General features: G+C 34.6%; 1 protein-coding gene across 2 annotated transcripts; it reads left to right on the plus strand.

Annotated features, from left to right (window-relative positions):
• Positions 1 to 849: 849 nt before the first annotated feature.
• LOC129948184 (uncharacterized) lies at positions 850 to 11422 on the plus strand. 2 transcript variants are annotated; one of them, XM_056059063.1, is made up of 3 exons: positions 850 to 1016; positions 1301 to 1604; positions 6105 to 11422. In XM_056059063.1, the coding sequence occupies exons 2-3, from the start codon at positions 1302 to 1304 to the stop codon at positions 11121 to 11123; spliced, it is 5322 nt and encodes a 1773-aa protein (XP_055915038.1). In that variant the 5' UTR covers positions 850 to 1016; position 1301; the 3' UTR covers positions 11124 to 11422. The 2 variants fall into 2 exon arrangements, with proteins under 2 accessions (XP_055915038.1, XP_055915037.1); XM_056059062.1 differs by lacking the exon at positions 850 to 1016 and having other exon boundaries at positions 1217 to 1604.
• The last annotated feature ends 5023 nt before the right edge of the window (positions 11423 to 16445 follow it).

The following is a 16445-nucleotide window of genomic DNA, read 5'->3' on the forward strand; positions in this document are numbered from 1 at the left end:
GAAGTCGGTGCTCCTTTCGTCTCTTCTTCTCATAGAGCTCTCGATACATTGTGTTGGCTGCAGAGAACGTCGAGAGAGCTATTAAACTCATAAGTTCTTTAGCTAAATTTGGATTAAACAAACGTACAATATTCTTAGAACAGGTGGTTCTTAGACCCCCCAAGAGTCCATTAAGAATAATTTCAGACTAAACAAGATACCAAAATTATTACGAGGAAAGTGCTTGATCACTGTCATTTTAATGGTGTTCCGTCATCAAAAACATCGCGTTATCTGTATCAAAGGAATAAAGTTTGTGATATCGTTTTAATTCATAAAATAAGATACTTGTAATAAATTGAGAAGTTTATGTACTCTCACTTTTAACGTATGGTCACATACTCATATCTCATCTTCGCCATTTATCAAACATCATTCATTGCTGCACATTCCTAGAATTTCAATTTTGAGACAAGTTCATGAATGGAAGTGTGACCTCTGGGATTTCATAGAAACCGATTAAGAACATTGCCGAATTCGTATACCTATGTTTTCAGTTGCTCAATCAAATAGCTTTTAGCTCTATTACATATTTGGTGAGATGAATCCAACAGGTAGTGTCCAGTCCAGCCACTCAACTCATGCAACGCATCACCGCATTGATATTGACATAGTAATTTATTGTATCTCTCAGATACATTTAAGGAAAAGCTTATTATGTATCGCTATATGAATCTCGTGTCATCATACAAAAAAACAACAACAAAAAGTGGGGCGGCAGAGCTTGTCGTCCCTTAATTGTAAAACTAAGTCACTATGTTAGGCTCATCATTTGGTCGAATTAAAAAATTTCACAAATAGGCTGAATAGTAGTCATATAAAAACGATCAGCCCCTCAATCTTAGTGTTATTCAGTCAATTCATTTCGAACTGTGAAATTTGCAACATAAAATTGTTAACAAATATATATAAAAAAGTAAAACAAACATAAAATTTACCCAAAAAAAAACACTTCGTGATAGTGAAGATTTATTGAGGTGAGATAATAAATAGGATACGTGATCTAGATCATTTCATCGGCATCGGGTCGAACCTTTGGGATACGTTATCAGAATATATAATTTCACAAAATAAAAACACGCAATTTAGTGATTTTAAATACTTTGGATTTTTACAACTATTCACTTAAAGTGCATTTAAAATGGAAATGATCTTCCCTTTAGTGTAGATTGTTTCGGTTAAAAGTGCGATTGCTGTATTCAAGTGCGCCGTCTTCACTCGTAATTTTGATTAAGTTTGTCTTTTGTTTTCACATCCACAGGATGAAGTGCGTGTTTCTTATGGTGGGCTTGCTGCTCCTGCAAGCCGTGTACGCTTCGAAAAATATCACACTATCAATTGATGTACCTCAAGAAAGTCCTGCCGATGTGTCTTATGTTGATGGAAAAGCTCCTGAGGACCTAAAAGCAGGACCAGCGAAAAAAATCACCAAACCTAAGGAAATAACAGCTCAAGCCGCATTTATTCGCAGTTCGAATAGGGAGATTCCAAAGGACGATGAAATTGAAAATGAGGAATTCGAACGATTCATTCAGAAATACCACAGTCGACCAACTATTGAAACTGTAAGTGTTGAATATTTTAAGTGAAATGTGTTTATCAAAAAGGATCAAGGAACCGCGATAATTTGAACCATTTATTCATACAGAAAATCAGGAAGAAAAAACATCATCAAGGCTGTTTCTATGTTTTGAATGTTCTTTAATTCTGTTTCATAAATTTTTTGAACACAAATTCAATAATTCAGAAAAATGTGAAAATGTTTTTACCTTCCATTAAATCGTAATGTGTATGTGATAAAGCTCTATTTTTTTTGAAATCTATACGGTTATATTTAAAATTTTGTAGATTAGTAATATTTTTTTAAAATATTCATTTGGATAAAAACTAAAAACAATTAAATGATAAACTTATTTGAAGAATTTTCGTGAACTTAATCTTAATAAGAAAAATGAAAATCCTTTTAAGTTTGGAATTTATTTTCAAATGTTTAATTCGGTGAAAACAATCTTCAATCTTGTGAAATAAGTATCTATCAGTAAAAATTGAAATTGAAACGGCAAGAATTTAAAATGTTTTACTGATAAGCCCTGAAGAAATCAAATCAAATGTACGCCGTTTATTTAAAGGCACAAGGAGCCAGTTATAGCTATTATTGAAATGAACTTGAAAAATGTTTTAGATGGATATTGGACTGTGTTGTCATTTGAATAGAAATGAAAATTATATACTGGTCAATCGGAAAACACACAGAGATTTGTTTTTGAGAAAAAAAAAATAATTGCGCCTTTAATTTTTTCTAAAGTGCCATCAAAGAAATCGATCTGGAATTTTTAACTTCTCATAGGATGTTATTGTAATGGATCCGATTTGTCAAATTGAAAATTTTGACATTTCTCGATGTTTCAAGGTCCCTAGAGTCGAAATAAAAGATTTTAAGAAAGATGTCTGTGCGTGCGTGTGTACGTACGTTCGCAACGTTTTTTTCGTCCTCCATAGCTCAACAACCAGAAGAGATATGGACTTCAAATAAATTTTGTTATACAGATAATAAGGCAGAAAGATGCAGAAAGGGCTCTCAAGAAAATTGCGTGGGTGGTTTTTTTACCATAGCAGTTTGAAAAAAGGTGAAAATTTTGGTTAACCCAAAATATCTTACGAACCAAAAACGCAAGAGACTTGAATTAAATTTTATATAATATATTGTAATGGGATACCAAACAGGTATATTTTTTGAAAAAAATCAATATAACGGTTTTTTTATAAATCAATAAAACTGAAGAAAAAAAAATGTGTCACATCCAAAATTATACGACTGAAATATGATTTATTCTCTAAAACAATTTTGTGCAACGAAGAATAATGTTTTTGACATCTGATAAAATTTTGAGAAAAATCGAATTGACAGTTTTTTTTAATGAAAAATAAAAGTCTAAAAAAGCATTACTCAAAGTTCGTAAAAATTGAATATTGATTCAAATATCTTTTCAAAAACTTGAAATTAAGGCTTGAAACTTATTTCATCTTATAAGAAATATTGTTTTCAACATTTTGAAAAATGTTGAGAAAAATCGAATTAACAGTTTTTTTACAAAAAATAAAAACCTAAAAAAAAATGTATAAAAGTTGGTAAAAATTGATTTTCGACTCAAATATATTTTCAAAACTTTGAGATATTGGCTTTAATTTACTTTTATCTTTCAAAAAATCTTGTTGTCAACATTTAGTTAAAGTTTGAAAAAAATTGAATTGACAGTTTTTTTTACAAAAAATTTGAAACCGAAAAAAAAATTAACAAAAGTTGGTAAAAAATGATTTCGACTCAAATATCTTTTAAAAACTTCGAGATAATAATAGCTTCTTGCTAATTTTTTCTTATAAGAAATATTGTTTTCAACATTTGGTAAAATTTTTTAAAAATTCGAATTGACAGTTTTCTTACAAAAAATTAAAACCTAAAAAAAATACTTTAACTTGGTAAAAATTTACTTTCGACTCAAATAGCTTTTCAAAAATTAAAAATATTGGCTTCAAACTTATTTTATTTCACAGAAAATATTGTTTTCGATATTCAGTAATTTTTATATAAAAATCCAACAGCCCGTTTTTCATAAAAAATAAAATCTATAAAAAATAGTACGCAAATTTGGTAAAAATTGATACGAGTACATATAGACAAACTTTTAAGCAGGACAAATCGACAGACGGGATGGGAAGTTATCAGTGTGGGTCGCATCCCAGCCTCTTTTTTTGAATTTATATTTAACGTTGTTTCCCTTTGAATACAAATTAAAATTATACACTAATCGATCGGAAAGCACGCAAACACCTTTTTTTAAAGAAAAAAGTAAAATTCCATTGTTTGGCTTCAATGATGAAAACCAATGATAGTTATAGAAGGCGCCTAAAAATGTATATTTCTATTTTCTCGACGGAAATTCATTTTTCTGACCAACTGTTACTTTTATGTTTAGGAGCCAGTTATAGCAATCATCGAAATCGATTCAGAAACATTTTTGAATCGATATTTGACGATGTTTCCCTTTGATAAGAAATGAAAATTATATACTGATAGATCGGAAATCACACACAGAATTTTGTTTTGAGAAAAAAGTGTGATAGCTTATTTATTTTTCTCCAAAAACATATTTTTCTATTTCCTAGACTGACATTCATTTTCAAAAGTTAAACGAATCATTCCTGTGATTTGTTTTCCAATTTTAAACAATTCCAATAACAGTTTTCTGTCAGTAAACATTTTTTGGTGGATTTCAATCAGGACATTTTTTTCAATGGCAGACATTTTTAATGATAGCCATAAACACCTGCCAAAAAAATTCCAAAGATTATCTTTAATGATAAAAACCAATGATAGCTATAATTGTCCCCTAAAGTATCTATGAATCCAAGTCTTAAAGCAAAATTTTATTGGTTTTTCTTTTTTGCTGCACATTTTGAAATGATGTTATCAGAACCTTACAAAATTGAAACTCCATCAATAAAATGAAATGATCTTTTTTGGCATATGCCCACCACTTGCTCAGGAAAAATTAAGTTTTGTCATTGAAAATGATTTTAGAAATATGTTTAAATTTATGGTTTTATTAAAAAAATACCTGCAATAAGAATTTATCTTAGAAGAAAACAATTCTACTGATAGATTTTGCTGATAGCTATGAATGCCTAACTGACACTTACTGAATCCTTAATTAATAAGTTTCTTAGCAAAAGTCAGATCTATTGATTGAAAGTTTTAAACATATCTAATCGCTTCTTAAATTTAATACTGGCAAAAAGAAGTTTTTAGGATGGGCAAGTTCAGACGACATAAGGGACTTGAAAGTAAGGCAAGTTTCTAGTATTTGATTGGTCAGCTGCCAAAAAATAACTTTCCAATTAAGGCAACTTTAATGCAAAGTCTTCACTTCTATCAAAGTGACAGTTGATGATGTCTTTTCATTCAACTGAAAGCTGAACTTTATTACTCTATGATTTATTCATTTACTGCAGAGCTTCATTTAATGTTTTTCCTTGTCAATTTAGAAAGGAAATAAGTAATATTTTTTACAGTACAAAATACAAATCGTGATAAACTTGTAGCTTGCCTGAAGAGTGCTTTGTAGACGACAATATTTATGGTTGTTTTTATACTATATGAACTCAAATTAGAGGTTTCACGACACTTGAAAATGTAACTAGTTGCCTAGTTCAAAAATTATGTGTAAAGAATGAAGTTGACTGCAAATGAAGTCCCTTATGTTGTCTGAACCTGCCTAATGTATTTGTACATAAATACATACAAAGATCTTTCCAAATGTTCTTAGTTTGAGAATGACAGTTCCGCTTAACGTGTTTTCAGAATCAAAATTACAATCAAAACTTTAATTAGAATACTCTTTCACATTATCTGTTCAAAAACATTTTTTTACCATTTTAACAGAAATCAAAACACGTTCAATAGCCTGCCAAAAATGCAGAATTTTCCAATAAAAAGGTTTCATTATGATATTAAAACTTTCTTTTTAATTACATGTTTATTTCAATTTCAAAATAAATTTAAGTCAATAATAATAGATTATTTCATTTTTTGTAATGGTTAATCTTTTGCTAGTAAAGTGTCAAAATTTTACAGTTGGCAGACGGATTGACAGATCAGGCGAAACACAATTCAATATTCATTCTCACATAGCAGTCGAATTAGCTTTCAATTTCTTTTCATCCTTTTTCAATTGTGTCAAAGAGAATTCTTGAGAAATCCAATCATAAAGTTTTTGTTCTCTTACAGTAAAAGTGACATATTTTCTTAATATTCCTGAGATTACAGAAATCAATAATATCTTTGAAATATAAACATGCCAATTGTGACTGTTTGTAAACTTCAGAAATGGCTATTGAAGGAGCCACAATTCTTGTTTGTTAATTTTGTTTTCAAATACAGAGAATTCTAAAATAACTGTAACATGATTTTGACATCTTAGGAAAATTGTACATTTAGGCACTCCGAATATGTTAATCATTTCTTGTCTTGATTCACTTGTTTAATAATTATTTATTTATTTTTGCAGGTGTTTGTGTCTACAAGTCCTTCACCATTAGCCGAAGATTCTGAAGAACTGACTGAAGAATCTAAAACAACAGAACCCCAAGCTGAGGTCTTCAAACAACCGTCAGCTAAACTACAAGCTTTCGAAAGAAGTATCGCTCATCCATCATTATCATCACATATCCTTCCTCCTCCAAAACATCAGCCAACTTATGCAATTATCAATCAACAACCAAATGGCGGTGGAATTTCATTCTCTGGAAATGATGGTTATATTTTCCAGTCAAACGGAGGTGGAGGTGCTGGAACTGATGGTTATATTCTTCAATCAAACGGAGGTGGTGGTGCTGGAACTGATGGTTATATTCTTCAATCTGGTGGTGGTGGTGGTGTTGGTGGTATTGATGGGGGACAATTTATAATATCAGCAGACGGCCAATTCGCTAATTTCGTCCCGGCAACCTTTAACGTAGCACAAAATGCTGTCAAAACGAGAACCTATGAAATTCGAAGACCTGCAATCCAGAAGCATTACTATGACATTGAAGAACGAGTGATTGTTCGACCAGCAGGTTCAGTTATTGTTGAGCTTGATCGGCCTGTGGCAAAGGTACCAACTGGAGAAACAGTTGTTGCAGTGGGAGGGTTGACGGGTTCATTAGCCGGAAATGGTTTCCAACAATCGTCGCAAGGTGGTTTTAATCTTGCAACTTTGCTTGGTCTTAATGGTGGTGGAGGATCGCAGCAAGGATCGGGCATAACTTATACATCAAGTGTTGGACTTCCATCAACAAGTGGATCAGCAGGTGGATTCCAACTGTCACAAGGCTCTAATGGAGGAACACAAATTGGCATAGGAATTCAACAACAACAAGGCGCTATTGGAGGAGGACAAGGAGGAATAGGCATTCAGCAATCTCAGGGAGGAATCACTTTCTCAACAACCACACCGGGTCCAAATGGTTCTCCGACATCAACAACAGTTGTAGTTGGTACCCAACAGCAACAAGGTGCCGGTGGAGCATCTGGAACTGGAATTCAGCAATCACAAAGTGGAATTTCTGTAACAACAACACCTGCACCAAGTGGAGGAGGGAATGGAGGCTTTGCGGGAATTGGAGTTCAACAGTCCCAAAGTGGTTTAGGAATTTCACAAGGTGGAGGAGCAAATGGAGGCTTTGCCGGAATCGGAGTTCAACAGTCCCAAAGTGGTGTAGGAATATCACAAGTTGGAGGAGCCAATGGAGGATTTTCTGGAGTTGGTATTCAGCAGTCTCAAGGTGGTGTGGGAGTATCACAAGGTGGAGGAGCAAATGGAGGGTTTGCCGGAATCGGAGTTCAACAGTCCCAAAGTGGTGTGGGAATTTCACAAGGTGGAGGAGCAAATGGAGGATTTTCTGGAGTTGGTATTCAGCAGTCTCAAGGCGGTGTGGGCATTTCACAAGGTGGAACCTCTAGCACAGGTATTCAGCAATCACAAAGTGGGATTGCAATTTCGACAACTTCAGCCCCTGCACCAGGGACTGGCCCAACATCATCAACCACGAATATTTATCTTGGAGGTGGTGCTAATGGTCCTAATGGAGGCCTTGCAGGTGGTGGTCCCAATGGAGGAGTGGGAGGGGTTGGCTTTTCACAAACCCAAGGTGGAAGCGGTTCTTTTGCAGAAGGATCATCTGCTGGTGGCTTCCAGCAGTCACAAGGTGGTGTTGTTTACTCACCAACTGGAGTTCCATTCTTCCCATCAAGCACGCCATTACCAAACAGTGGTGGATTTTCCGGAATAGGTTTCCAAAGTGGAAGCGGATCTTTTGCAGGAGGATCATCTGCTGGTGGATTCCAGCAATCACAGGGTGGTGCTGTTTACTCAACTACTGGAGCGCCTTTCTTCCCGTCAAGCACGCCCTCACCAAACGGAGGAGGATTATCTGGAGTAGGGTTCCAAAGTGGAAGCGGATCTTTTGCAGGAGGATCATCTACTGGTGGATATCAGCAATCACAAGGTGGTGCTGTTTACTCAACAACTGGAGCTCCATCATTCTTCCCGTCAACCACTCCATCGCCAAACGGAGCTGGATTCTCTGGAGCAGGATTCCAACAATCACAGGGTGGAATAGGTGTATCACAGGGTGGTGGATTTTCTGGAGCAGGATTCCAACAGTCACAAGGGGGTATTTATTCAACAACACCAGCCCCATACCTTCCACCTTCTGCACCAACACCAACGGTTCTAATTGGTAGATCTAATGGAGGATTTTCTGGAGCAGGATTTCAACAATCTCAAGGTGGTATCGGCTTAGGTCAAGGGGGATCTCAAGGTGGATTTGCTGGTTTCCAACAATCACAAGGTGGAATTGGTTTTGGACAGGGAGACACAACAGCATCAAGCAGCATTGGCCTAGTAAGGGGAGGATCATTGGGTGGAGGAGAAATAATTTACTCAACAACATCTTCACCGTCATATTCGATAACATCAGGATCACGATCGATTATTTTGAGACCGAAACCAGGTGGTGGCTATCCGTTTGTGTCAACTACAACAGGTGGCCCTATAACTATATCAACACTTAGTCCAAATGGCAACAATGGAAATAGTTTTGTCGTTCAAGCAAATTCAAATTCGCAAAGCCAAGGTTCTATTTCATCGACCACTACTACCGAACGATCATTTGCGATATCACGAGATGCTTCAGCTTTTGCAAGAGGTTCGTCATCAGGAAGCAATGATCCTTTTAAGATCACTGTTGGAGAACCAAATTTCTCATATCCTCCTTATGTAGAGATTTCTTCAAATGGATCACCTTTGGGTCATTTAAAACAACAACCCTACACTCAAACTACAAGCCATGACTATCCAAGGATGAGATATCAAGGAAAACTTCTTACTGGTGAAGTTCGAATTGAGGATGGACTTGGTGAACCACATGAATCGCAGCAACATGGCTATGGAGCGCTTTCTTCACATCACCAAAATTACGAAAGCCAAGCTACTGTTGCCGAAATTCCACCAAACACACCACAAGAAGAAGAAACATCCGCAACTGTCTACAAAGTAGAAAACCCAATTAACCAGCATTATGAGGAGCCCACGGCTGCCGGACACCACCATCAATTCGAAGGGAGTTCTAAGCAGCCTATTCAAGATTCCCAGATTCATCGCGGTGCGCATCAACAACCTGATCAAATATATCAACATCATTTCCAGCGAACCACCTCACAGCCAATAGTTATTCCAACTTCAACGTATAGTGATAATCAACATGTTTCTCAACATCATGCTGCCCAGCCACATGCTGCCCAACAACAAGACCAACATCAATTATCTTCACATCAACATTCACCACATCAACATTCTCCACATCAACAATTCGCCCAGCTTAATTATGTTCATCCGATTTCTAGTCATCCGCATTCAGCTCATCAGCATCATGCTGCTCAACAGCAGGCTTACCCACAATCTACAACACATTACGTCATTCAAGAACAGAAACCAATTGAAAGGGCAAACTACCAAAGCAGTCACCAGCATCATAACAACCTACATCCTGTCGCTCCAACTTCAGTTCATCAGCAACATGTTGCTCAAGGAAGCAATCAGCAGCCAATTCATGAGCAACATGCTGCCCAGCTCAGAAATCAACATCCAAATCATCACAATTTAGTTGCAGAAATTCGTCACCAACAACCTTCTCAAGTCTCAGCTCGTCAACAACAATCAGAACATCATCAACCAACTGAAAGCACACACTCCAAGCAACAAGTAACAGAAAGCTTAGAAGAACCAATCGAAGTATCCGAAGTCCATAGCAGCACTCATCAGCAACCAACATTATTCCAGCAACAAGTTGCATCACCAACCGCTAATACACTGGAACCATATAGTTCAGGTCAGAGACAATACAAACAACGTGGTTCTCCTTTGAAATACACTCAAGACCCTAGCTTAAACGTCACTCCTAAAGAACACACGGTTTACTTCAACAACAATCTTGAACATACTTCAGCTCGGAGTCAAAATTTGGAATTACCTCCTCAGACAGATTCCCTAACCGATGGAAAAAGTGCCAAAAATGTTGAATCATCAACCTTATCTATCGAGACTTCACCGACAGCCTCCAGCCAACGAGTAGAAACTACAACTCAATGTCCAACTTACGCTTCAGTTCTTGCACAGGGCAAGCCTGGAATTTTATATGCTCCCCCTAGACCTGTTGTATCACATCATTCTCCTGGTCACAAACAACACTTCGTTAGATTCAATTCGGATGGTTCCTCATTGTTCTCACCTTTTGGTCGACAATTGCAATTGGTTTACTCCCAATCGCCACGAGCAGGCCACCCTCATAACCAACAATCCCACACAGCCCACCCAGTACCCACTTCACCTATTGAGCCGGTGAAAGAGCAAACTTCTGTGACCAACAAAGGATACCAAATACAGGCCCAACTTCCTATCACGCGCCAAAGCCAAATCGAACTAAATTCCAGCAGCAAACCTGCTTCAGCCAGTGAGCCCCAAATAACAAGATCTCGATCACATGCTGCTGCATCACACCAAACTTCCGCACGTTACGAAGCTATTTCTTCAACAACACCCGAGACTGCCACCACCACCATCGCTACCACTTCCAAAAAGGAGAATTACAAGCAGCAGCAGCAGCGTGGCCCGCAAAAGTATCGCAACGAACAAACTCACGGCGCTATCACCTTGAGAAGTGGTCGCACCTACGGTGATCATCGTGTCATTGCCTCTTCGCCAGCTCCCAGCGATGGTGGAGCAGCCAGTGAAAGTGTACAAACGCGACGCATCGTTGTTAACCATCCATTCCAAACGATTCAGGAGGTAGTCGAACGGGAACCTTTCACAAACATTCATCAGGTTACAGTGAATGCGCCTGCAAAGCAAGTACAGCTTGCAAGTGGCCTCCAAGAAGGCCAACAGAAGTCTGCTGCCTACCGTGCACCAGCTCCCTATAAGGTAGCCGCACTATTGAATCATCCACATGCAACCCTGAGCTTCCATCATGGCGGTTCACATTGATCGGGGTCGCTGCAACTTATACTATACGTCAAACGATTACATAGGTATAGAAGATGCCGACGAACGACGCGACGATGACGACCATAAAAGTGAAAGGACAGAATAATTCTCTGATTCTAGATTAAAGCTATTTAATTATATTGTTAACAATTCTTTTTTTTTCAATCTTCATCTAGATCACATTCTGTTCGTTTATTTTTATTCTTTTTTATTTTGTTTGTAAGTTTTATATATTTTTTGTTTTAAATAATTAAGTGAATAAAATTCGAGTTTAGTACATTGAACAAAACAAAAAATTACAGCTTTAAGTTCTATTTTATTTCGACCTTTTACGGTGACAATGCGTTCTACCCTCGAAACAAAACGTTTGCTCTAGTTACATTAATTGGCCTTAAGCGATTAGAGCGTTCTTGTGTTTTATGAGATTGATTCTGGTCTATGTCTCAGAGCTACATAAATTGGTATGAGAATTATTTTTTGTTCGTCTACAGAGGTGGAAGAGTAGACTTGTAAGCTGCACTGCAAAGTGATTGGATTAACAACTGCCTTTGGCTGTAGTACACCGATTTAAAGCTCTTTTCGAAACTATGATTGTTAATCTTGGTGCAGGTTGCTTAAGCTATTAAAATCAATCAATGTTTATGTTATGAGTGCAAAATATATTCTGTTCAAAAAGAACAAAATTCACCTAAATTTGTAAAAATTTCCTTTTTTCAAGAAAAACGAAGTTAGTAGTCTTTTTTAGATTTATTATAATAAAATAAAAAAAATAGACTTACAACTCTTTACCATTCCTGTGGGATAGCAATATCATTGAGGGAAGTTATACACAGTTTATATGGTGAATCCGAACGGCTTATTTGGAAAGCAGTTTTTATGACAACAATTTATTTTGGAGGATTTTTCATTTCCTCGCAAATGGCAGTACACGTGAAAAAACTTCCTTAAATGGCACAATCAAGGATTGAACCCAGTTTTTTCTTAAGATTAACATTGAAAAGAAAAATTAGATGTCTTCATTTTTATTTCACCAAAATCTCAAATTTAATGTTGTCAATATAATAAGTTCTCTTAGATTTCAAGCTTTTATCACAGCTGAAAATGATATACAGTGGCTCGCACAACTAATCGAACAAAGAGAATGTAAATTTTCGCAATACAATTTATCCCAGAAAATGTATGGAAGTAGAAGAACTGAATCATTATTGTATCATAAATTTAAGTTTTAATACAAAAACTGCATTTAAAGTTATTAATAAGAAAAATATATTTAACAAAAAAAAACTCCTTTATTTAACCTCTCACACATAATCGGACTCTAGTTGTTTTTACACAGTAGTAGATCAGTAACGGTATTTTTCACGTCAAACGCCAATGTTATTATTAAACTTGTATTACTTTTATTACTTAAATGTATTGCAGTTTCCTGATTGACGTCGAAATGACACTAAATGATAAGAAAACACCTTTTAAAATTAGAAAATTGTTTCTTTTGCATAGCCAGGACGGTAAATCAGTACGAGAAAGAGCAAAAATTATGCAACGGAGCCCTGCCACAGACCATTACATAATATCACGATATGAAAACGAAAAAAGAGGCTACTGATAACTTCCCATCCCGTCTGTCAACTTGTCTTGTTTAAATGGTTCGTGGGTTTTTGTGTTTTGTTAAAAAAAATTTAAGTTGAATTATTCTTAATAATTTTAGAATTACCAATAATATTTTGCATATAATGGAATAGTTTGATTTCAAAATCTATTTTAGTTAGCGAGATGTTTAGTTGAAAACCCATTTTTACCAATCTTAGGAGCATTTCTTAGAAGTTCTTATTTTCTGAATAAATAAATACAAATTAGATGAAGGAAATTAATTTGAAGTCCATATCTTCTATTTTTCACGAGATATCGAGAACCGAATGTCAAACGGACAGTTGAATTTTTATAAAAAAAAATTACTGAATGTCAAAACCATAATTTTCTGTGAGATAAAATCAGTTTGAAGGCACTATTTTTTATTTTTGAAAACATATTTGAATATTTGAATCGAAAAACTGTCAATTTTATTTTTATGAAAAATTTACAGAATGTTGAAAACCATATTTTTTAGAAGATAAAATTAATTTAAAGCCATTATCTCAAATATTTGAAAAGATATTTAAGTCGAAAATCAATTTTTACCAACTTTTATTTTTTTTTTCGTTCACTTTTATTTTTCGTAAAATTCTGTCCATTCGTTTTTTTACCAGATGTCAAAAACGTTATTTCTTGTTGAAATATTTGTTTCTTTCTATAATATTCGAGGTGACAAAAATTATTTTTCTGTTTTTTGAATTATAAAAAAACTGTTAGTTGGAATTTTTTTTCCAAAAATTCAAGTCGCTAGCGTTATTGGTTCGTGAGATATTTAGGGTTAAGTAAACTTTGCACTTTTTTTTTTAAAATTGCTATGGTAAAAAAACCACCCACTCAATTTTTTTTAAGCCCTTTCTGCATTTTTCTGCGTTATTCTCTGTATAATTTTTAAGGCAAGATGTGACTTAATCAAGCTTAATGGGAACTTGGGAAAGTTTGGTTAATAGAAGCGGAAATAATCCAGGCTCTCAATGGAGAAAACAGCACCATACCGAAAATAAAAAGTGAGAGAATATAACCAGTACAAAATTTTATTAAAATAAAATAAATAAACACAATTAAAATAAAATAAATAAACACAATTTATTTGAAGTCGATATCTCTACTGGTTCTTGCGCTATGTACGACGAAAAAACATCGCGAACGTATGGGCCAACGGACGTACGTACACACGTACGCTCATACATCTCTCTAAAAATATTTTATTCAAAATTTTCAATTTGACAAATCAGACCAATTACATTAAACTTCCTATGGGAAGGTCAAAACCATTCATAATGTGAGCAGAAAAGTAAAAGGAAAGAAGCTGGAGGAGTACGATGAGAAGCTTTTTTTAAGGCTAATCAACTTAAATTCCTTCTTATGTTCGGAATCTCTAAAGATTTTTTTAAAGCTACCACGAGTAAAGAAGTCAGCAACGTTAATGAACTTATAACACAGGATACGTCTTCTTGGAATAAGGTGGAATTAAATGTTTGTTAATTATTGTTAATTAAACCTTAGACAATATTATAAATTAGGTTTTGTCCACGGACGGAACCTTATATATTCAGATGGGTTACTATAAAGCATGGCATTTGGTTAGTCAAGGAATGAGGATGTGTTGCAGGTTCTAATGATTGGAACTAACATTTTGTGGAAGGTAAAATGTATCAAATAGCTCAAAATCAATATTTTAAACAACATCTATGGTCCAGTGTCAGTAAACTGGCAATAAAAGAAAATGTAATCTTCTACCGGGACAATTACCCAAAGCACACATCTTGTACAGCAAGGTCGTGGTTATTGACCTTAATGCAATCAAGCATATCATGTGCTTGGAGGTAAAAACCACTAAGTGCAATTTTTTCCAAATTCGAGAAAAAGTCATTGTGTGTTGATGTAATGAGTCAAGTGTTAATTTTAAAAAAGGTAAGATAATTTAAAATTAGTTTAAATAAAAGGAATTGAGTGGAAATTTTGAATGATTTATCATTTTCCTATTTTTAATAAGCGTAATCCCGTTTTTTTGCCCTCCATGAAAAATGTTGATATTTTTACTCAATGACTTTTACCTCCAAGCAGACGATATAATGGATGAACTGGGATGTCGAGTTGCTTAAAGGAACTTTAGAAACATTGAGGACCTTAAGACGGGCAGACAAAAAGGCCTGAATTATGTGAAAAACATGTCTCTTCAATGCCTAGACGCCTTAAGAAAGCGATTAAAACGAAAGGATACGCAACTAAGTACTAAATATTAAGCTTCCAATATGTGCGACGTGTTATATTATAGAGTTGCTTTTGTTTTTAATATTAATTTACTGTTTACTGTCACAAATTCTAGTTTTGGCTTATTGAAAACAAAAACGTGTTTAAATGTCATAAAAATGGTTCTACTGTTTTACACTCTCTATATATTTTCTCATAATGGTTTAAGGTTATCTAGTCAAGAAAATTGGACATTAAGTAGAGACAACATTTTACTTTCACCAAAGATGTCGTTTTCAAAGTATGTAGAAAAGAGAAACATTGTAGCCAAGAACAGCATAAACTCGACGTGGCAATGGTTTCTAGCAAAAAGAAATATCAAATTAAAAACCAAATGGAAACTATTCAAACCTACATTCAGATATGGGGAATTGGAATGTTCGAAGAAGTGGTTAAACTTTAAAGCTATTTTTTGAAACGAATTTTAAAATTGCCTACATTTACTCCACACTACTCTTTGGCAATGGAAACTAGGTGGAGGATGGACATTTCTTTACTCTTGATCTTCACCTCAAATATATATCAAAAACAATATTCGAATACAGTAAAACAAGACTACCACATCAGCTAACAAAAGTACTTTCGAGGGAAAAATTGTTCTGGGTAAAGGAATTGAACAATATTGGATATTGTTTTGGACTGTATAGGAATGAGATATCTATTTCTCAAATTGATTGGATCCAAAAAGGCAAAAGGCAAAAGGCGAGGGTTAACAAGAGCAGTACGCACATCTACAAACATCTTAATCATTTAAGAGGACAGATTTACATTATAGATGGTTTCGAACTGAACAAGATCACCTGAATTTTTAAGACAAGATCTGATTTAATCAAGCTTAATGGGAACTTGGGAAAGTTTGGTAAATAGAAGCAGAAATAATCCAGGTTCTCAATGGAGAAAACAGCACCAGTTTTGAAGGACTTGCGAATTCTATCACTGTAACCTTACCATACCGAAATTAAAAAGTGAGAGAATATAACCAGTACAAAATTTTATTAAAATTATCACCAAATTTTGATTTAAAACTAATTACTAGTATAATATGTACTTAAATTTAACTACCATTTTTAAATTCAAAAGAAACTTAAAATCTTATTTGAAAATTTTAACTTCTAGATATTAAGTTGGAAATAAAAATATTTTAATACTATTACTACTATTACATTTTATGGAGAAAATGAATTGCGAAGATTTATATTTCATTTGTCCGAAAGCCACTGTACTATCCATATGCTTATTGTTAAATATTGATTATAATCATATTTATGAAATGAAAACTACGATCAGTTTTTTTGAAAATAAAATGTATTGTCGGTGCTATCATCTTTAGCCGTCGTAAAAATTAACCGGAATAATCTCATCTCAATTGTTGATATAATTTTATTCCAAGTCTTAGCTTTTCCTACTTCCTTCTTTTTATATTTTTTTCATCAATAGGTC

The sequence above is a fragment of the Eupeodes corollae genome, chromosome 2, assembly GCF_945859685.1.
Source record: "Eupeodes corollae chromosome 2, idEupCoro1.1, whole genome shotgun sequence".
NCBI lineage: Eukaryota > Metazoa > Arthropoda > Insecta > Diptera > Syrphidae > Eupeodes > Eupeodes corollae.

Bases quoted from the DNA above. Each gene is read 5' to 3' on its own strand.
- LOC129948184 (XM_056059063.1), top strand. From the start codon at position 1,302: ATGAAGTGCGTGTTTCTTATGGTGGGCTTGCTGCTCCTGCAAGCCGTG. The intron at 1,605-6,104 runs GTAAGTGTTGAA...TTATTTTTGCAG, and splicing joins GTCGACCAACTATTGAAACT to GTGTTTGTGTCTACAAGTCC.